The 23971-nt window shown below is 41.9% G+C and overlaps 1 protein-coding gene across 2 annotated transcripts in view; it reads right to left on the minus strand.

The window, feature by feature from the left end:
- klf7a (Kruppel like factor 7a) overlaps nucleotides 1-12981 on the minus strand; it is a 43133-nt gene extending 30152 nt beyond the window's left edge. For both annotated transcript variants that reach the window (XM_079263810.1, XM_079263811.1), the window contains exon 1: nucleotides 12737-12981. In XM_079263810.1, the coding sequence (XP_079119936.1) occupies nucleotides 12737-12838 (102 nt within the window). In that variant the 5' untranslated portion in view covers nucleotides 12839-12981. The remainder of the gene's footprint in view (nucleotides 1-12736) is intronic.
- Nucleotides 12982-23971: the final 10990 nt, after the last annotated feature.

Here is a 23971-nt window from a genome sequence, read left to right on the forward strand (position 1 = left end):
AATAAGAAGCTGGTTTTGCTTTTAGCAATGCAAGTGTTGTTACGGCCACAGTTTACGGCTCGGTCAGTCATTATACCACCAAACAACAGGATCAGCTAAGATGCAACAAGACCAGTTTGTGGGTGTATGTGAGAAGACAACCAACAAAAACAGGTAAGTCCAATGTAATGTCCAAGGCCAAGGGAGGATTAACTCAGGGTCCAAAACATGTTGGGTCGTGAGTTTACAGGAAACCTGTTAGGTTACACAAGAGTGGGACTCTATGTGCATCTAGAGCCACGCAAACAGGAGGTGGGACGCTGTCGTTCTGTCTTTATCCCACAGCAATGCTTTCAAAACAAACCTGAGTGACAAAGATTAGCCCAAGCCGCTTAAAATACTGAAAGATGTCTCCTTGCCGCCACTGCTGCTGCGGGCTCTCCTCCAAGAGATAGTGGAAAGAGAGCGTGTGCTTGTGTGTGAGTTTAGTTTGTATGAGGAAGGGTGGAGGCAGCACGGCAGACTGAACCCATTCACCCTTCGGTTCAGAGCGGCTGGCTTTTCAGCAGGAGCGCGAGGACTTTTCACCCCAATTTCATACTGACAATGTACCGCTGCTCAGCAGAGAGGGGAGGAGGGTGGTTAGACACACAGAGAGAAGGTGTTAGGAACTCATTGACTTTGGCCTTAAGGTCTGCGTGTGTTTGGGTGTGTGCTTTGACTGGTGTCCCATAAGTTGAGCCTTCAGTTTGAAAAAGCGGGTGATTGTAGGCCAAAGGGCAAAGCCTTGAATTAGAGCCGATTTAAGATTTGGGGTTAAAGTTTAAAGGCTGGCAAATTAATGTGTTTCAAATTAATAGGAGGTCGCGTCAGTTAAAGTGAAGTGTGTGCAACACAGGAACTAGAGCGGGTGTTTATGTGCACCCATGGTTCTGCTGAATATTTAGTGCGGAGAAGACGACTTCCTCTCCAGGTATAAACACACTCACATAAACCCGATAAACTTTGTCTGTCTCCGTCTTTCGAGCTTATGCACACACACATACACCAATGAAAATTATTGATGTGCTCTCTTATAAAACAGTGGCTGCTCCCAGAAGTATTCCTGGCAACATCACAGGCTGAAAATAACTGCCGACCCAAATAACTTTCCCCGCTGGAACGTAGAAGGAGCCAGACCACAGCCACCGGCGACTGCCTTTACTAATTGGCATCATTTTACAATGAAATAATATCTGGGGCAATAGACTGAATAACACATAGTAGTAAACTAGAGAGCAGGGAGGATGTGCTGTCTAGCCACATGAAAGCTCAAAGGGACAATCAGGGAGTGATTTTGAGGAAGGTTTGAGGAGGGTGGGTGGAGGGTGGGGATCCCTTCATTCCTGTTGGCACAAGTTATCAGATTTTTTTTTTTTTTCCCCTGAAATATAGAAGTGGGAACTGGGTAGTGAAAGATTTATGTGACAGCAGCATTTTAGTTCAGAAGTTGGGGAAAACATCACCAGTATTGTTATTTTTAACGTTTTAAATCACAAGTATTTGCTGAAATTTGTAGTAAAATTAGTGAAATTTGTTAAATATTATCTTTAACACTGCAAAAACTGAAAACTAAGTAAGATTAAAAATCTTAAATTGAGTACACATATGCTTATTTTTTAAAGGTAAGATAATTCCAGAGAATTCCTCTTGTTTTAAGAGTATTTTTTACTTATTTTGGGAAGTCTTGACAAGCCAAATTTTCTTGTTCTGTTATTTTAAGCAGCATTTACCTAATTTTTTTATATTTTTTTTCTTGTTTTTTAAGGCTGAGTTTTGCAGGGAATTGATTTTTATATGGAATAACAGAAAGAGGGTTGACTTTTTGCAGTGCAGTCCCTTGGGTTACCTTGTCAAATAAAACATCAACAAAACCTTGTCCATACCATCAGATAACTGTTCAACAATGCATTGCAGTGCTCACCAACAGCTGCTTCAGAGAATAGCTCTGAAGCACAGTATATGTGCATTAGTGCTGCTTTCTATGTACAACCCATATTTTGCAGAGAATTATGGGGGGGAAACATTTCAACACCACACAAGAACTGCCAACATCAGCAGTCATAAATCACCAACTCCCGATTTGCAAATAACATTGTCAGTCTGGCAGGAGAAGAACAAGAACATTAGGACCTTATGGGATGCTTATATTAAAAAAAAAAAAAAAAAAAAAAAAAAGCCAGAATATGGGAGGAAATCAGCACAGAGGAAGAAAATCTGATGACAAACTGCCCCTAAGGCTGAAAACAGTGACACAGGTCAAGCAGCTTGCTGATACCGTATATTTTAAAACCAGAAATTGCGGCCAGGATAATCCAATCTGCAGCCTGCTGGAAACCATATGGAAGAAGAACTCAATCTGAGAACAAAGCTCAGGATCATGTATGCAGTGGTTTGGCCAATCGCTTTCTTCCAGCCCTCTCATGAGAATACACAGTTGTTATTCCATCTTCCTTAGAAAACTTAAACATGAAGAATTTTAGTTCTGCTGCCATAAAATCTTGATGTTGGCATCATAATTTAGGGTTTTAAAAGACCTTGTTAAGATTGTAACCATAACCTGAATCATTTGTTCTCCCTTACTTTTGGTATAATGGGTGGGTAAAGTGGGCATTAAGTGTGTCATAGATGACTTTTGTCTTAGGGTGCATTCACATCAGGATTGTCTGCTGGGGTGTATCCATGTCGACCAATGTGTTCATGCTGCATTTTGTCAAAGACGCCAAGCTATTAGAATAACATATCCCCATTCTCACCAAAGATGGCGCTGCACAAGTATTTAAGAAAAGAGAGGACAAAACCCACGTGAAGAAGAAAGAAGAAATACTCCATTTCTTCTACTTGAGAACTACATATGAAAACAAAATTATCACTTTTGTGGTTTTATACTGCAGAAATATACTGCAACAATAAGCACAGTATGAACAACAGACGAGGCAGAGGAATGTTAACATGATTGTTATGTATTTACCCACAATGCAATGCTACACCAAATGATGAAAGTGACTTTTTTCTGTATTCCGCTTCCTCTATTTGGTCCGCTTGATACAAACCGAGTCCTGCATTTGTAGGTGGACCAAGTCCACTTATTTGTTCTGAAACAGAATTTGTTTGGCACATTGTATAGCCGTGTGTCAGCAATACAACTCAACACTGCCCTCGCAGTTTCTATTACTACTGATTAATTTTCCTGTCAAGTCAAAAACTGACCAAATTACGCATGTAATTGCCGCAGGAGATGGGTGAGATTTTCTATCCGTTTGCGTTGGGTATAAATGGGTCTTAAATATGGTCACCACCAGCGATAACACAGCATGTAACTTAAGAGCCATCAGTCATGGAAGAGAGCTGCCCAGTTCAAAAATCAGCTAACTTTGGGAAAAGCTACTGCCCTTTATCCACAAAACGTCATTCTGTTACAGAGCCACATTCACACTCACTGGATTAGGGTATGAAAAATAGAATATAAACAAGTACAAACAAAAGACAAAAGTTGCATGAAATTAAAAAAAAAAAAAATCCAAAACATCCATCAACTCTGTCCAGCAGAAATCAACATGTTTTAGTTATTTAGCATGAAGCATGTTTCAATTTGGTGATGTAATGCAGCAAGCTACAAGACCATACTTGTATCACAGCACAGCTTTACCATGGTCTATGGTCTTTGTATCAGCGGCAAATCAAAGCAGTGTGTGCTGGCTCTGCGTGCATCAATCGCAGGTCACTACCCAAACCACCAGTTTTGGATAAAATATCAAAATGATCATTCTGTAAACTGTTCCCTCACATGTAAGTACTTCTAGGGAAACGGAGAGGGCGGAAGAGATAAACACAGATGTCTTTTGGCAGCCTAAATCTTAATTAGCGCCAGGAGATTCATCTAATCAAAGGGTTGCCGGCCCATCATTAAGGCTAAAACACACACTGTTCTCCTCACATACCAGAACAGAACAATGGGAAAGAGAGGTAAGCTGTCATGCTGATGAATGGCTCTTCCCGCAGGTCTCATTAAATCACACAGGGGCGCTTCCCATGCTATTCGAAGAGTAAAGCAAGGTGTGAAATCTCCTCAGCCCTTCTGTCTGTCTACTTTGACACATACAGCCTTCCTTTTCCAAGCATGCATGTTCAAGTCATATATTTCACTGTAAAAAACCTGCACTTGCAGGGCTTTGACATGTGGGCTAATCCCAGTTCAAGTGAAAACTGTCTGGTTTTGAGGACAGAAGTGGTATCTTTTTCAGACAACTCAACCCTTCAGGGGTTTGGAATGACTGAAACTACATGATGTACCCAGTTGGCTCCAGATAGCAGTGTCTTTAGGGTAATTTGGGACCCTGCTAAATCTTCCAGTAATTTTAGCGGCAGCTGCTGACAATGGAAAACAGCCTCAATCTATTTCTGACTACACATCTGTGTCCTAACCTCTGGTTTCAAGCTGCCAAAACAAGTACACTGCTTTGTAAATTTTAATGATGTAAAGCAGACTTAAGAACCGAAAGGAGCAAGAGGGAGGATAAAAGAGAAACTGATACAGTTGGAAAGTCGATCTCAAAAGAAAGAAGATGAAGATGAGATTACAGAAAGAACAAGTCGAGAAATTTAATAAATGGAGATGAGGGATGAGGAAGACCAAAGTAAGGAAAGATAAATGAAAACATCCCGAGACACTGACCAACCAGTTGGACAGCTCTGAAGCAGTGAGCCATAGCAGGTGGAAACACACACAAACTGGCTTTGCATGTTGGACCACCACAGCTAATTAGTGAGGCCAGCATGCAAAGTATCTACATGCATGACCGCACACAAAGGCGCATGAAATCTTACAATCTTATGTAATAAAGCAGATAGTCAATATCCCCTCAAGGCAAGGTAACATCGTTTTAAATTACCTTAAAAAAAATACTCAATTCTTAAAAGTCAACAAGGTTGCACTTGTAACTTGACTGTGATCTTCACCATTGATTGTCCCGATTTTTAAACTTTCCAACCAATTTCAGAGAGCATCATGTCCTTGCGGCTGTCACCACCAAGAGCTTAAGGCTGTGATTGATGACTGGCTTTAGATGACAACAACAAGCAGCGGTGTTTACTCAGGGCAAATTGCCCTTGTCTCTCTCCCCGGTCCATCTCTTTCTCCCCCTTCTTCTCCCTCAGTCTGTGGAGAGAGATGGTCCACATGGCTGGATCTCTGGTTTCTGGATGGGTAAGACTCCCTTGGGGTGGGATTACTCTCCCAGACTGACAGCTAAACAAACAAAAAGCTGATATTCCTGCTTGCCAAGGCTGCCTAGCAACAGGTAAGCAGAAAAGGTTGGATATGACGCATTGGATGTCACAGCCAATTAGTCCAATAAAATGCCTGCACATACTGCAAATATGTGGTCATTGTAAAAACCAATGGATGTTCAAGTCGGGGAGCCGGGATTTGGCATGAAACTGTGGCACGTGTCAAATATTAGGAAGAAAAGGATGACTTTGAGCTTTTGCAAAGTCAAAGGCTCTTTGAATACAGTGACCTTTGTTAGTATTTTACATGTCATTTAAAACATCTGTGCACAGGGTAAAATTTCACTTTGATTCTTGTCAACAATTACATCAAGGACAAATCAGTAATGTTGACGTCTACCAACAGCTGCTTTTCTTTAACGAAGTCCATTAAAAAAATGAATAAATAATTGCATAATTATGACATTTTCCCACCAAAAATAGCACTTGCAAAGTTTTTTTTTTTTTTTTTTTTTTTTTTTTAAATAGACTCATTAACAATGTGAGGCCCATTATCTTCATTCTCCATTATCAGAAGCAGTGTTGCCACAGAAATGATAGAGATTAAAGTAAACAGGAAAGGATTGGATTCAATTATGTTTCAGCCTATGGTGGATAGCGGTTTCTAATAGCTCAACAGGACTAATAGTTAGCTGCTAGCTAAAATCCAAACTGATAGGTTTTTTTAATTTCACTTTGTCATTCACCTGCTGCCATTTCTGTTCTTTTCAGATGTAAGGAAAAGACACTATTAGTTGGTAAAGTGTCTTATTTCCAAATGCCATTAAAGCCGGAGCTTATAAATGTGCACAACTATTGCAGAGTCATTTCACAAAGAGCAAAATGCCTGAATGTACCAATTCCCACTGAAGATAAAGCCGGATGTTTCTATGTTAAATGACATATATATTTGTTTATATGACTTAATCTAAAGTTAAACAAAAACTTTAAAAAAGCTTTTTAGACTATCTTTAGAAAAAAGCTTAGCTAACTCTTCTGCATCTAGTCTTTATGCTAACCTAGCCCTGTAGGTTACGTCCCAACGACTAACCTTTGCTGCTTTGCTGTAGAGAAATGAAAAGGAAATTGATTCTCATGTAACCCTTCTCCAGAAAATTGAAAATTTAAACCTGTCATTGACATAATGAAGTCAAGCAGCTTTTATTCTGTTATAGTCTCGTTGACTGATTGTTGGCTACGGAGACACATCCCCTGTCCACTTACACATACTTATCTACTTGCCATCAGGGCATCTGCATTTACAGGAACTCCTTGAGAAGCTTTTTAAATTGCAAGCGGACTCATTTTGAACCCGTCTGCTGATTTTGTTTGTGTCTTTGTGCTATTTTCACCATACATCCAACTAAAAAGCCTCTTTTTAGTTGTGTGCTATGTTTTCATTGCATAACACTCCTGGGTTCAACTTTTTTCTTTTTTTTTTGAGGAAGGGTTAAAGCAGGGTGAATCAAACAAGGCAGCTGTGACTTTCTCAAAGCTATCTTTTCAGAATATGTCAAAGGGCAAAACAGCGCAAGAGAGTCATGAGATAGAGAGTGGGAATGGGGGAAAGCTGTGATTTTAAAGCATAAAACGAGTGTCTGAGACTTCTCTTCCTTTTTCTTTGCTCCCCGCGGTTGCCAAGCCCGGATGGCAGCAGCGAAGCATGTCGGATCACTGTAAGGTGCTGTAACGGCTTCCCGATTTCGCCTCAAATGATGTGAAAGTCATTGCCAAGCCATGTGTGCTGGTGTGAGGTGAAAAAAATGACTGGCTCCTCTTCTCGCTGTTAATCAAACCTGGGGTGGCAGAGCGTTTCACAGACGGAAGCCATACATAAAGATGTGCTTGTTCACTACTCTCCCTCCCCCCTCTTGCACACCCCCCTCCATCCCCCCACCACCAAAGATTCTGTGCCTTTTTTTTTTTTCTCCTTGCACTACCTCCCTCGCCTCGCTTTCTGTCACCAGAGCGTCAGACAAATGAATGCTTCCCCGGCTGTCCTCTCTTTCATCAGCGCTACCCACCTTTTCATCAGCGCCCATAAAGCAGTAGCCGCTACCTATCACTGGCAATCGCCTCTCAGCTGCCTGAGTGATGAGACAGAGGTGGCAGAGTTCACTAAGCGCTCTTATGGCAAAATGGATGTTATTGGGTCAGGGGGTCGCTCGCACATCTCATTACACAAGATACACGGACGCACAAACCCGATGGTGTGTTCATGTGAGGAAAATGCATCATTTTCTTAAGAGAATATCCAAACAATCAAAGCTAAATGATTCAATTCTGGACCTGCGTGCAAAAATATATACTCAAGAGTATAAAGATACTAACATGCAACAAAGATAAACAGATATAAAAGATACTACATCCTCTAAAAGTAATGTTTTGTTTAACACAGCCAGTAAAATCACTGCTCGAAAGCTAAATTAAGTTTTTACTGTTGCAGCTCATTTATCTGTTTACACTGGCTAAATGAAGTCATTGCTCTTTTAATAAAGAATATGAGTCCCCCTCTTCAATAAACGTCTTCTTCCCGAGATCGATGCACTGAGTAACGACGTGCATGGGTGTGAAAATCCTTAAAAGAGCCCATCAGAGATGCTGAACTGCGCGGCACCACACAAAGGCTTGCTTTCATGCCTCGCTGCATCACGGGCCAGGCCATGTCAAATACATTCTATGTGGCATCCATCTTCAACATCATCTGACTGCTGTTTGGGTAAGAGGGAAGCAAAACAAGCGCTGCGAGAAATCGGTTTTTCGAAAGGTGGTGCCGATCGGAAAACTTTCAGGGTTTGTTGCAAACAGGGTAAAAAATGTGGACTAAATGACACAACAGTAGAAATTTCTTTTTTTTTTCTTCCATTCTTGGAAGTGCACCCAAACTCGATTTCACGTCTCATACTTGGGAGTAAATGTGACATTTTAATAAAGCAACATGTCTGGAACGGAAACACTTCCAGGAGCTCTTTTGAGACAAATAAGATTAAGTCCCAGTTTGTCCTTCCTCCGCCTGCTTGCTGAATGCCAAACTGTACCTCTTGATTTAATTTCAATTTGCATAAAATTACATCAAGTAGCAGCCAGCGAAAAGTCGTCAAAAAAAAACAAAAAAAAAAAAAACACGCGATAGGTCTTTTAGACTGGTATCTTCTCACTGGAACATCTACAGAAGTGTTTTTTATTTCGCTGGCAGTGTGCCATAAAGCAAACACAAGCCACTTGGAGAGCCTAGTTACTTGGCAGCCGCTGTTTTTTTGTTTTTTTTTTTAAAAAAAAAGCTAAGGAGTGAGAGGAAAATGAACAAGTCCAGAGCTTACACAATGGCCCTGCAGAGATCAAAAATCCATACTCTGCTAATTCTATAAGAGGAGAGTGGGAAGAATGAGTGAGGAGACTGAAAGCAAGAAGAAACAAGAGATGGTGGAAGACAGGATGGTGGGGGCCAGTTGGCTGTGCTCCCCAGCATGCCTGCTGTCTGTGTGAGAAAGCAGCTGTGGCCTACTGAGGATTACATAACACACACACACACACACACACACACACACACACACACACCGGCGTGCATGCATCCAGACATACACAAAACTGCATATGGAAGCCTATGGATATTCATAGTTCGGCTGCTGATTCTCCTCTTTATCGCTCTGCACTCCTGCTCTTAATCCTCCTCATCACGTCTCCAGAGGCCGAGAGAGGTTTCGCCATGCTGATGCATTTTTCGAGCACTGACCACGGCTTTAATAGCCCCGACGAGGAGCGACTTTTCCCTCGGAGGCCTCAGTCAAAATGCTAAATGACTCCATCTATCTGCTTCTTCTTCCTGCTCATCAGAAAAGCGCCATGCCTCTCTACCCTCTTGTTCTCTGGATGTCTGCCTGTGCCCGTCATCCCCAAGGGTGGAGGGCGAGGGGAGGGGGTTCAAGCCCATCGGACTGTGAAATGCAAAACCCTGCAGTGGTGAGAATATGTGCGTACTCGGCAACTTCCCTCGACCCCCAGACGGGAGTTGATGCCGCTGCCTCCTCAGACATGTGCGAGTTATCGAGTCGTCAACGAGATGTGGATGGAAGGAGATGCATCTCAGGACGCCGGCTTGCATATAGAGTTCACGTCGGAGTGCCCCACTGCTCTTTCTACATTTAGAAACACCAAAGCCATGTGCAATCAGTCCCACATCACATGGAAGTCTGTAATGCACCGAGCAGCTACATGCAGATATTTCGCTTGGGTAGGCATTGGGCACTCAGTGGACATGTGTCTATGTATGTGTGCGTGTGTGAGCGAGTGTGTATTGAGCACCCAAGGGATGATATATGTGTTGGAGGGTAGAGAGTGTGTCCTGAGGTCAATGATAGACAACCATGGGTGGTGTCTGGTTACATCCTGCTCATCAGGGTCAAGTGCTGTGCATGGGGGCACGTCATCACGGATGAAGACGGATGGAAAATCCATGACATCAGCCTGATTTTAGATCAAAAGTGTTCATTCGTGCGAATGTTGTGTTCAATTTTTGACAGCGAGGCAAAACAAGGCATCGTCTGTGCGAATGGCAGCTCACAAATGAGCATGACAAGCGCTGCAAACCGTAGCCAAAGACGGCAAGCTATTTCTGTTGGTCCGAAGATGCAAAATAACACGTGTTGTCTTTGCTTTCAGCGAAAAGCTGGGTCCCACACATAATGAGTAAGTTTTGACGAGCTCTGCTTGTTCCAAATCCAGCTCAGCCCTGCTGTTTGTTCGAACTCTGAACAACTAACTGTTTGGGGAATTGGAAGCGAGACAGCACAGTTCAGCTTGGCACTATTTGGTTCAATAATGGGACAAATAGCAGCCTCAAATGTACCATCTGCGGACCTTCAAAACAGTTTACTCCATCTCTGCTCCCCATCCCCCTATAACCGGTTGAATCATGCCTTACAGACACCAACAGGGGACACAGTCATCATTCTTGCCCTCTCAGCTCAGGGAGTCATTTAGGAGGCGACTACAACGGCCTCCTATCTCACCATCAGATGCCATAAAAGCATCAAATTCTAAATTGTGCCTGGAATACAGTGGGGACTGCTCAAATCACGGGTCCTCTGCAGGAGACAAAGCTTTTAAGGCAAGCCACAAGTCATAATTCCTGCATTCAGGAGGGCTTTTGGCGTTTCATCCTGCTGCAACGAGTACAAGGACAGCTTTGGCAAGAACATCGCGCTGCATGAGGAGAGGGGGATTCAAAGTGTGGGGCAAGTCTTAATCCTGGTACTCACAAGGAAGCAGTGTGATCTTCTTATCTAAAATAAAGGGTTGTATTCCAAGAAATCTTCCAAGATATTTACCCCAGTGACTCAGTGGGGCAGAGACTTTGAATGCTTTTGGTGAAAAAGGATGCAAACTGAGAGGAGCTCTTTTAAAACTCCTTATTAGCTGGTTTTTGTTCCAATTCTCTAAATATACTGCCTCATTTTTCCCTGCAGGTGGCATCACACTGGCGTGATTATATTTAGACAGTGACACCAATCAGATTTATTTTAGAATTGCATATATGGATGTTGGGGGCGTGGTAGTGGATAAAGTTGTGGGATGTTTGATCACCAGACCTGTGGAGGAAAATCTGTGTACTCTTACTATTGTACTATTTTTTTTATTTTTTTTAGCTAAAACACCAAAGTTTCTTGGTCAGAGTTAGCAAATTAGCAAGGTCTTGTTAAAAAATTGCTAATCATGTATCGTGAATGCAAAAAAAAAAAAAAAAAGGACACTTCAGTGTTTGTTTATTGTGTTTTTCCCTAAATTTCATTCTATTTTTGCTTGGAATTTCATTTGGGGGACAAATACAGGTACATATATCAGTCTGTCCTCCTTTTTAGCCATCACCGAAGCCAGGTTCTGTCATTATCTGCAAAATCAACAAGCAGAATCCAAAGAATTACCTGTTATTCACCAATTATAAAGAGAAAATGGCTAAAAACTGCTGAATAAGTGCAGTTAAGTGATAAAGGTAAAAGCTTTCAAATACATCACAAACAAAAAATTCTATTTGGGCCTCATTCAAACCAAAATGGACTCCGTCTTGAAGGGAGGGAAACCAAGCAAACAATCATTTCAGCCAAAGAAAAACTGACATTTTGAGTCTGCACAGATATAAGAGCTTTCCCAGCCTACACACGCAGCTGTCTCCCTCTTCCATTTGCATCAGGTATTGATTTTGATATGGAGGCTGTGGGTGAGAACCAGGGGGGGGAGATACATGCGCTGCATATGGTACACGTGGGCCTGTGTAATTTAAAAAAATGCAGTGACAGCGAAGGCAGGCAGTTTGAGACTTGTTATGAAAAGATGCGTCGGTGGCTAACAGTAGGATGCCAATTAGGCTGCTCGGCCACAACGAGGAGATCCGCGGTCACGCACCGGTTTCCTCCTCTCTCCGTCTCACCCCCTGTCACCCCTCCTCCATCCTCCTCTGGAGAAGTACGGGGGGGGGGGGAAGCTGAAGCTCCAATTTCATGAACAATACCAGCATCAAATTTCATTGCAATGATTCCACCACCAACCCCCCTTCACCCCACCTCTTAGGCCTGGTCAGCCAAATGCAGCTTTTAAGCAGCTTCTCCATCATGACTAATGAAGGTGGACCTTTAATGGACTTAACATGTAAAACATTTGGGAATTAAACCTATTTCTACCTCACAGATGGAAAAACTACCTATAAAGATGGAAGAAATCTGATTATTTGCGTAAATGTCAAGATTTTACGCGTTTGTAACCTTTGGCATCCGCAACATTTTATTTGACTGTTACATATCCTACACACACACCTATTAAAACACATATTTCCTTTAGTAGTTCCAGAAATGAAATGAGTATTTGGTGTTTTCAGGAATGTCTAAGAGCAGCAAGGATGGTGTGAAGTACCGGCGCGTCTCCCCACGCATCCATCGCCATGTGCTCTCGTGAACCCCTCTACTTCTAGTCATAGTCTGAGCTGGAGGAAGCGCGTGCGAGGTGGCAAAAGCGTGCATGCTTCTTTTCCACAATTATGTCTAAAAAATGGGCGCAAAGACAGACATGTTTAGGATATGTGTTATGGAAAAGAGAGAGGGACTTCTCTCAGACAAGTCAGAAATCAGAGGGGTGTGTATGTATTATTCAAGAATAATTCAGTCCCCATTACGGGATCTGGATCTTCATCTTCCCCTATCTCATTTGACAGCTTTATTACGCACCAGAGTGCGTTCACATCTTATCCATTTTGCCATCTCTCTGAGAAAAAAAAAAAAAAAAGTCACATAAATGAGCGATTGGGAGTATTTTTTGACGTGTTCATTTCTGCCCGGACTGCGTGCGTTGCGCTCTCTGAGGGTGAAAAGTTGACGCCTCGCATCCCGAGCGCGTGCCGATCACAAACCAGCGTGGATTGAAGCTGCGCAAAGCGACGTGGCTTGAAAGTTGAGACGTTTACCTGCTGCCAGTTTTCCTCCAGCGACGGCATCGCGGAGAAGTAGCCGGTGTCGTGAACGAGCTGAAGTTCCTGAAAGATACTGTGGTTCGCCAAGACATCCATGCTGATATTCGGGTGATGGAGGGAGAGGGGGTGGGGAGGGGGGAAACAAGAACGATCCACAATAAATGCGCCTCCTTTATGGCTCTGTCAGACCTTTACATCCACTTCTTTCATATTAGTCCTTAAAAGATGATTAATAGCACGGTGTAGCTGGTGAAAATTGGGAAAAATTTAGCGTCCCAGGACCTGCGCGCGTAACCGGTCTCGGTGCGTAAAAGAGACTGGAGTTGATGGAAGCTCCATGCGTATCCGTGTTGCCAAAATAGCCACTGATAGGGAGGCAAAGGAGGGGCCTTGTAAACGAGTGGGCGTGATTTCGTTTGTCAATCAACTCCCCTTGCTTGTCCATTTAAGGCCAATGGGCGGTTAAGGGATTATTAGAGCAGCGGCGGCGCGTGGAGAGGCGGGGCTTAATGGATTCAGCGGGCGGGATTGGCTCTGGTGTTCCGTCATTTATACTGAATATGGGCTCGATAGGTGAGCTATTTATGGATGGGTATATTAGATTTGGGTGACGGACTGAGTGGCTAGTCCGCGTCGAGAAGCCGAGGTGTAAACACCAGGTGCGCACAGACTGGAGCTGGAGACAGAAACGGGTACCAGTGCTGCTCACAGTTCTGATGAGATGCAGTGTGAGGGATTAAACCATAACAGGAAGCTTCATCAGCCCTTCTTATGAATTTTGTATCAAGTCATTTTAAAGATCTTTATCAACTTTTCTTGTGAGGGAGAATGGCTGCTTCTTTTTACTCATTTCAGTCCAATCATTTCATCCCAGTTTCTCTCTCTCTATTTCGCTCTCACTCACTCTTTTGCTTGTTAGACATAAAAAACATGAATAATCAAGGGATGAGCCAGCATTCTGTCTACACATAACCCACCCTCTTTGTTACCATCAGTCTGTCCCACAGACAAACTCATCCCCATTTCTTCATTTCCATCTATTAAACATAACACAGTTTGACAAAAATATATAAAATAAACCTCCAAGCTGATTCTTAAAGTACTATTTGCCAAAAATGTATCCTAAAGACAAATACCTGGTGGCAACTTTAAAACTACGTTATAACAAATAATAGATGGATGATGAATAAATAATAATAAATGAATAAATTATAATGAAATAAATAACACTACAAATAAATTGATAGAATTTGAAAGAAAATAAGCAAGAAGGTTGCTGGTTCGACCCTCGGCTGGGGCAAGGTTTGGGCAGTGACCTTTCTGTGTGGAGTTTGCATGTTCTCCTCATGTATGCGTGGGTTTTCTTCAGGTACTCCGGCTTCCTCCCACCGACCAAAGACATGTTAGGCTAATTGGTTACTCTAAATTGCCCTTAGGAGTGCGTGGTTGTTTGTCTCTGTGTGGCCCTGCGATGGACTGGTGAGCTGTCCAGAGTGTACCCTGCCTTTCACCTAAAAGACTGCTGGGATAGGCTCCAGCTTCCGCGCGACCCTTAAAGCAGTTAGGAAAATGAATGAATGAATATTAAAGAAAGTCCAGGTAAAACTTGATATAGATATGACAGATGCATCTTGATCCATCTACTGTTCATTGAACCCTCATCAGAAATGATCTCAAAGGGTGTCAATAAGTCATTCTTAAGAAAGAGAAGTAGATAGAAAAAGCTGATCGTATGCCAAACAAATCAAAACCTGGACTGAAAGTCAGCGGCAACGAGGTCCGATGGAGAGATGAATCCCCGTCACAGTCCAGACTTCAGCAGCGTGGCGTCACTTTGACAGAAAACTAAAGAAAAAGGCAGCCAAGAACCAAATTAGCGCAAATTAGAAGCCTGAAAAAGTCTTCATGTAGAATACCCAAAGACTTCTCAAGAAAGCTTGTTGAAGAGGGTTTATCACCTCCTAGTGACTTCCTCACATGATGGTCACAGTTTCCTTTCTAACATCTTACAGACAAGCGGATTATTTTACAGGCTCACAATGTAAAAATCAGCCTTGCTTACAAGAAAAATCCCATCACATGTGTGTGTGTGTGTGTGTGTGTGTGTGTGTTGGGATTGATACATAAGTATCCAAATCTTCCTTGATGTGACATGTTTGGTGGTGTGAGTAATGCCGCTTATTCTCTCGTCCCGTGTAAGGCAACAACATTGTGCCCTTCCACACACACAGCTCAACAGTATTCTGACTCGTATGCACGCACACACACACACACACAGACACACATGCAGGGAGCGTTGTAGAGGTCTGTAATCTCATTACAGTGCTCGGAGAGGCTGGCCGAGGGCCCCGCGATTTACACATGGCATTTTGGGAGGGAGAGCTCAGCTCAGACAGACGATGAAGCTCCAACTGACATTTATCCATTTGACACAATTCACTGTGTCTCCCTGCTTCTGCTGCCTGCTTCTGTCCTCCTCTCACTTCCCCTCTTTGCTCTTTCCATCCTCACATCCACCCCTCTTGTTTCTCATCTCTTTCCCCCCTCCTCTAATAGGCTTCATCTCTGCCTGTTCACATCTGTCTTTCCCTCCGCAGTCGGGATTTTGTTCGGCAGGAACCTACAAAAGGTGCGACAGGAGAAAACTACATGACAGACATGAATGTAGAAAAAAAAAAAAAAAAAAAGGAAGAGCTCTCATGTGCTTTGCAGAAAACAACACCCTAACATGCCTGTCCTGTTTAGGAGACCTCTGCACGTCTGACTGAATGCTAAAATATTTAACAGATAAACTCTGTTGTTTTAATGCTTTGTGCTGGTGGCTCCTTGGATCATGGAAGAAGCAGCAGAAAATGACAAAAACACTATTGTCCTTCACCAAAGCAGTTGGAAAAGGTTTTGAGTTTAACAATAACTCAAAATGATGACGGAATATTTCGAGGGTTTGTGTTTGCCTATATGTCGACTTTACAAAGGACATTAAAGCAATATAATATATAAGGATGTCCTGCATCGTTGATGTTGGACAAACCATCAAAATCAGAAAAAGTCCAATTATTTAAAAAATTCATTCATAATTTACTCCTCGTAGCGATTTAAGGTGATGCTGGTTGAGATGTCTGCCATGTTTTTCTCATATTAATTAGGGTTATAAGTAGGGCTGTGACAACATGCTTTCGTTCAGATTCAATTAGATTCCAGTTTTTTGGGTGCCGATTCGATTTAAATTGTGATTCTCACAAGTCTTCAATATTGCTCATTTTTGTAGATTAAAAACAAAATAAATGTATAAATCTGTGTTTTTTGCTCGTCATTTTTCTTGATTTCAAGGAAAAAACAACAGAGCAGAAAGACCATCATTCTGCTGCCATGATGCCCAAGAAGACAAGTAAAAAGATCAATAAAACAATAAAAATGTCAAAAATTTCATAATGGATTATTTTTATTTATTTGAAACAAAAAAAAAAAATTCCACAAAAAATAGATTTTTAATTTGTGAAGCGAAAAAAAAAAATCCTGATTTTTGATTTTTCAATTCGATTTTCCCACCTCTAGTTATAAGCATGGCATCTGTAAAGTGAATTTGCATTCCTGCAAGCAGTTCTAAGTGACAGATGCCAACACTGGATGTGGTTTTTGTGACAAAAAAATGGAGAACAGCATCCCAGGTAGGTGGATCCGGCTGATTGAGTGTTGTCAGTTTCCCTTGTGTTTCGGGAGTAACTCTACAAAGTGAACTCAGTAATGATCGTTAGATTTGTCGAGCTTTTAGATGTGTGGATTCAGACCAAAGTTTAGGAAACATCCAGACCTGAACAACTGACGGAACTGAATTGGTGCGGCTGTCTGTCCATTTTTTCCATTTTCTACTAGTTAACTAAGACTGGGTTGCAGAGGTTTCATGTGCAGGGCGGTAACCCAGACATTCATATGCTCTCGCTCCTCCTGGGGTATTTCAAGGTGTTCCCAAGTCAGGGAGGATATATAACCCCTCCGGCGGGTTATGGGCCTGCCCTGGGGTCTCCTCTTGGTTTGACGCGCTTGAAAAATCTCCAAAGGGAGGCGACCAGAGGCCAGAGGCCATCCTAATGAGATGTCTAAACTCCCCTCAGCTGACTCTTACTGCAGATTCCAGCCACCCTGCTGTGAAAAACTCATTCAGCTGCTTGTGTCTGATTTCATTCTTCCACTTACCCCCCCGAACTCATGTGACCTTTAGGGTGGAAGTACAGAAAGACCAGGGAAGTGAAAGCTTTACCTCCGATATGTTTGTCCAACACTCATGAAACATGAGCTTGAGGCAAAGACTCGTCCTCAACTTGGAGGAAGCTCTTCCCCCTTTTATTTAGTTGACAACCAAGGCATCAGATTTGTGTTTGACCCAACAGCTGTGCATTGTTCTATCTGGGCGGCATTGTTTATGGATTTAATGGTAAAATGAGATAAAAAGGAATTGAGGTAACAATGTAAAAGCACAACTTCCACTTTTCCTCCTTTTTCTCTAAGCTCCTGCTTTGGAGTAGGAGATAAAACATACTCTGGGGTGGTTGTACCACTGGAGGGTCAGTGGTATGATCTTCAGCTCCACCAGCTCCACCCTGTTGACCCAATATCACCACCAATGCATACATCACTTGTAAGTGTCGATAGACAGAAAGCTCAAGTTAAATGAACAAAATCAAACTTTTGAGATCATAGTGAGATGGATTCAGTTTAGATTCCAATTAATTATAATCTGACTTATTTATTTATCCTGTGTTGAAAGCACCTTTATATAGGCATAAAAAATATAGACTGAATTACGTCTAATTTTAATTTAAAACACTTCAGTTTTGCATGATAATATCATATTTCAGGCCAGTGGGTTGATGAGAGCATACTTTTGCAGACTATGTGGAATCCATAAACTTTCATCACAGTCTGTGTGTATGGATATCTTTGGAAAAAAACAAAAAAACAACAACAAAAACTTGGCCTATGCATCACTGAGGTTCTAAAAACAATATATAAGCATTACTGTCTGTGAAGGAGCGTTTTATTATGGAGACGTACCAGGATGCTCGCTCAGACATGAAGCTTAAAGCTGCCATCGGAATAATGGTGCAGGTGTGTGAGCGATGAAGCCATCTGTAAATAAAGATTTATAAATAGCGCAAGTTTTTAGGTAGGAGCTACATGTGCATCAAAGTCTGATTCGACACTGCAATCCTTAAAATTGCCTTGCTTGATATGAAAATAAAAAAAATAAATAAAAAAATCTGATTGCCTTAACTAGAATAAGGTCATATTCAGAGCAAGCATTGTAAAATTAACACTATGTGGAGTTTTTCAAGCTTACTTGCATCATGTGGACAAATGTTTCATCTTAACTGCTAAAGTTATCTTACAACACACACTCCTGCTTTAGAGCTCATGATCGAGAGTTGCCAGGTACACTTAGTAAGACTTTGGACTTCCTGTTTATGTGGCAAGATCTGGCAACCCTGCACGTGCCAGAATTCACAGCAGAACAGGATGACTATTGTAAAAAGACAACACACAGTTAGGAGAAAACCTCATGAGGCTTATGCTCTTTGTTTAGAGGATCAAATCAAATCAAACTTTATTAAAACAGCATTTTTCATACAAAAGCAGCTCAAAGAGCTTTAAAAGGAAACATAAATTATCAATATATATTTAAAAAAAAAATTAATCACACATTCATGTTGAAAATATCAGAATTCCAAAACATACACCTGACGATGCACAGCTTTTCACAAACAGACATCCTCACACACACCTACATAGTAAACATACCTCTAGCTTCTAGTCTGTGTCTCTTTAACCCGAAACTTCAGTCTGAAAATGTTATAGATGGTGAAACTCTTGAGGATGAAGATATGGCTTCACACTGAAGTGAGGAAACATTATCTTGGAAATCCATTCGTACCAAGAGCACCCCCACCAAGGTCCCTATAGAGCGCATCACCACGGAAACCGTCCAAAACCATGCAGGTAGGCGTCCACACAGACGGAACTGCAGTGTAGAATCGCACCAATCACCTCAAGCAGGACGAACTGATGCAAAAAATATTAAAGATTTTGGATCTGCACAAACTTTGCAATTACATAAAAGCACTAAATGACAGCTTCAGGTATTAGATGGATTTCAGAAACAGAAAGTCAAACGGAACACCCCATCTGCAAGTTATTTTATCAACGTACTCCAAAAAGTTGGTCCTTGAGAGCCGATGTCCTGCAGGTTTTGGATGTATCCCTGTTCCAACACATCCGGCTTCCGTCAAAATGGATCCAACAGCCAATGAAGTTCTGCACAATGACTGATTAGTTTGAGTCAGGTGTGTTGGAGCAGGGATACATGGAAAAACCTGCAGGATTGTGGGCATGGTGTACAGGATTGGTGTAATCAAAGTATTTTGTCACTAAGATGAAGAAAAGTTCTGTCTTTCACCAGATATATAACCATGTTTCTTTAAAAAATGTTAACATAGCTTTTAAAAAGTTCCAAAAAGTAAGCAAAAATATAAATGAAGTTATGCTTTGTGCTTTGTGATGTTGAAACATCAACCTGTGCTGCATCAACATGAACTATTCTTGCATTTTATTGAATTTTAGTGTCTTTACTGCCTGCGTTTATAACAACAGTTTAACACTTAAATTTAATCTTCCTTTTCATTTGAGAAACCTGAATTTTTAAAAATTTTATTTCAAATGGAGTTATTTGGCAGTCTCTTTCACTCTCTCAGTTGGTGAAAGAAATTGTTTTGCAGTGACCCACCTCAGTGCTTTCAACAGGAATTAGCAGGAATGAAGGCCACCTCTTAAAGATGTGTACTCTCTTTAAGCTTCCTCCTCATCTTCCTCAGCCCCCGAAGCCCATGCATATCATAGATAAAAAATAAGTGCTCACCATTATCCGTGGGCACACAGCGTTATATTGTGGATGCTGACATTGCTCTTACCTGGCAGTTGGTGCTTTTACTATATTAATAATGAAGCAGGCACCATCCATCACGGGCATATGAGGCTGCTAATCATGTCAGCTCCCTGCATATTCACTTTCTTTCATCAAAAGAAGGAGGAGAGGCACCGGGAGAGAGGCAGAGGGAGAAACAGCGGGGGAAAAAAAAGCCGCAGAGCGACGGTGAGAAGAGGAGATTAACAGAGTGGGGAAGTGACGGAGGAAAAGCGAGGAAGAGAGGGGGAAAGAGGGAGATGGAAGGGGACAATATCAATGTGCTGAACACATGACAGATGCCCTTGGCCTTTTACTGAATGGCCTCCCTGTTGGCAGGAGTTAACCAGTGTATTTAAACAGGACAAGACAAATGGGACCTCGACTCCCCCTGCTCACTGATCCAACCCATTTCTATTCCAACTCACAGCCTTCCCCCATGTGGGAATGCTAATATGGTTAGCTGACATTGCTGGGGTTAAAACTTCATAACGCCATCTCGTTGTAAAATTCACTTTTACTGTGACTTTACCATTTTTCAAACCTTTTTGTCTTTTTTTTTTGCTGGTGCTTCTGCTGAGAATTAGCCATAATTCAGCAACTGCCCTGCTTGAAATGTACAAAAAAAACAAACAAAAAAAGCCATTTAGTTTAATGCCGCATTGAGCGATCAGCATCTCTTGAATCAGCGAAAGCACTGGCTTTGTTTTTTTTATTTTTTATTTTTCTCCATATCCAGCCTATTTCTACTTGTTTTCCACCACCAAATTTCTTGGAACAAGTTCATTTACATGGGAAACAGCGCCTGATGTTCGCAGGAACACACTCTTCCAGCTGGCCTTCGTAGCCATTAGTCTCCTGCAACCGAGGGACCTTGAGTGTCTACGCTTTGCTTCATTTTCCTTCATTTGGTGTAATATGACATCCACATGCCCTGATGTGTTTGAACATAACATTTACACAAATCTGGAGCTTTTTCCTCCAGCTAAAATTGCCACGGTGTAATGTTACGATAACCTTTATGCTTTGAGGAAATAAAACCACCAGACTTTTTTTTTTTTTTTCCCCCTCAAACGAGCCTTTTGCCCAGCGATCGGGACAGGTAAATGAAATTTGCTTGTGATTGATGGGTCTGGTTAAATAAAGATAAGATTTTGAAAAAAGTGGCCATATGTCTGGCATATACGCTGTCTCTTTTGGCTCAGAGCCTGGGCTCTGAACATCGTCAAAATCCTGGCATCTTTGTCATGCTGCTCTTCCATAGGAGGAAAAAACCAGGGAGGGAGGGAGAGGGTGGAGGTAGAGATTGGTGAGGAGTTGTAGCAGGGAGAAGAGGGGCGAATTTCGGAGCGATAGGCCCGAGTGAAAGGAACGTTAATGAGCGCTTGGGGCTGTCTGGGGTGCAAACTCCTTCCTGCACCAGATAGCTGCAAGGAAAAGGGATGGAGAAAGGGGAGGAGGGAGCAGAGGGGACCAGGAGAAAGTGCCCTCTGGGTGATGTTTGATGTGGTGATGCTGCTTCCTGTGCCAGGAAAAACATGAGCCAGCGAGGAGGCCACGAGGGGCAGCTGTTAAGTGACAATTAGACGACGATGAGTAGGGCGACGGAAATACCTATTTGCATGCACGGCCTCGCAATTGGGGGAGGGAGGAGTCCTCAAAAACTGAAACAAATAGGACATAATCCCTGTCAGATTTTCCAATAGTCACCCCTCACCCGCTATCTTTCCTCCCGCCTGTTTGGTAATGTCACATCTGTGTCAGCCGAAAATGATTTGCTGCTCTATATAGTTTTGTCTCTGTGTGGCCTTGGCCTCTTCTGAGGGGGCCACTGAAAAGGAACATTTTGTAAGGACTTGTCACATTATGCCAAAGGACAATGCCTGTTGTCAGGCATCCAATTAGTGAGCGAGTTCACTCCCACTTTCATTTCACAACATGCAAAATGATAAGGTAGGATGAGGAAAATGGAGCTTCTTTGGTTTTTGGGGCTTCTTTATTCTCTGATGCATTAAGGTACTTTAATAAAACCTTACATTTTACATCTTTGTTGGTCATTTTTTATTTGTCATTTAGGCCTGCATGTCAAGAATACCCATTTTGTGTAACTACGCACATCAATACCAATTAAATAGAAAGTGAAAGAGAGAGCCGAATGTGGTGAACCCTTCCCGATTTTCCCGCCTCTCTGAGATCTTCTTCGCAAACGACTCTTTAACCCAAGAAGGAGAGACAAATACAAACAATAATGTGCAAAAAGGTGTATTCTTAGGATGGGATTGGGCATAAAACAGGAGCAGTGGCGATGAGAAGTAACCCTCTTCTTTGCTGGGAGCTATGGCAACCATAGCGATGATGAAGCAGTTGACCTTGTTTGCAGTGAAAAAAAAAAAAAAAAAAAAAAAAAGAAAGAAGGCGTGCATTATCCGAACGCGGCACCTACAGGTGAACGCATCGACTCCGTGGCACACATAATCAAGCAGCACGATTTTCCATCCATTCACATGAAATTGTACAACAAGGTAAATTACTTTGATAGATTCACAATGGCTCCAAATGTAAAAGCGTCATTCGTCATCAGGGTCGCTGACAGTGAATGAGTCTTTTCATGTCCGAGCTTCCAGTCAATCTCCTTTCTATGCACGCTGCACATCTGAGGCCTAAGTAATTTCCCTTGGCTGCCGCCTCAGATCTGCCCGCGCCGCACTGTGTTTTGTATATTCATGTGTGTACTTTCCTATCTTAATCCTAGCTATTACTCGCATGGCTAGCCATGTCAAGGGGAGATTTGCTCACTCACAGTGAATGGGCCAATATTGACAGCACACCCACCGCATCAGCGATCAGTGTTAGGGCTTAGCGCACACTAGATTCACAGGTTTGAAGCTGTATTCAATGAGGGGGGTGGTGTGATAGAAAACAACCCTCACAGGGAATCCATGCAAATGCTAAATGTTACTCTTAGACTGTCAGGAGTGATAATTTACAAGCAGGGGATGATGTGATGTCCATGTGCGGCTGCTTATAATTCTAATATGCTGTGTTGTATCTACTTGGAAGATGGGGTTTTAGGCCAATTTAGAGTGAAGCAAAGCTTTATGCCAACATTCTTTGTGCCTGTTTATGTATTTTACAATTTGGCTTAACATGACATAAGCCTGCGATGGTGTTATGCTAATTTCCGTAAATAAGACTTGTTTGATTCCTATTAAACCTTGAACAGAGAATTCCACTGTTTTCTTGTTGTTATTGGTAATATTTAAACCTATTGATGTAAGACACATGCAAGCTGGTTCATGTTAAGATGAGTTCCATTCTTGTTTCACTAAGAACCAGTTTGAAGTGATGTTCAGCCAAAATCTATCCAAGAACCCTATGATTTTACAATATGAATGTTTAATTAATGAAGTTTGTATCTACATGCTATACAGCCATGTAATTTACCACCAGTTTATAAACATGCAGCTAGTATTCCCTTCGTTATCTCTATGTGAGGGGTGCATGCTCAGAATGTGAGCCATGTAGGCGCAGCAGCAAGCAAACATATTCCGATTCATTTTCTTTTTCGATATTCATGTTACCATGACTACTCAGTATGCAGAAACTACAGGCTATAGCAGAAACTGGTAATAATGACCCTGAAGTACTTAGAATGAGTGACTGGTAATAGATGCTGTGTCACGCTCTCCTCTGATAACCTACATATTGTTCTTTTTGGATACTATAAATAAATGACACAAGGCTTCTACATGCTTTGTAGTGCATCTCCAGCTTCCTTGTACAGCAACCTTCAATACAATCACGTTGGTAACACCAAGTTAGACTTTCTTTTCAATTCTGATCCGCCTTGATTCTTTGTAACATAGATTTAAGAAAGCATCGTTCAAAGATTTTGGTCCATATTGATGTGATGGCATCACACAGTTGTGCTATTCATAATGCACAAGGACACCATTCAATAAAATTGTAGTGCATTGGGCATGAACGTCAAATGCAGAAGCACAAAAAAAAAAAAAAAAAAAAAATCAAGGATGACTAAATAAAATGTCAGAAAGTGGTTGAAATTATATGATTATATGTTAAACAGGAAAGTTTTGAGTCTGTATTTGACATTTCAGATGTGAGTTGCTGCACATCTATGATGAATCTCCTACTCCATCACATCCCAAAGCTGCTCTGTAGGACTGAGATCTGGTGCCTGTGGAGGCTGTTGGAGTACAGTGAAGTCATTATGTTCTGGAAACCAGTTGGAGATGATGTGAGCTTTGTGACAG

This window comes from Telmatherina bonti (assembly GCF_933228915.1).
Source record: "Telmatherina bonti genome assembly, chromosome: 24".
In the NCBI taxonomy this organism is placed as follows: Eukaryota; Metazoa; Chordata; class Actinopteri; order Atheriniformes; family Telmatherinidae; genus Telmatherina; species Telmatherina bonti.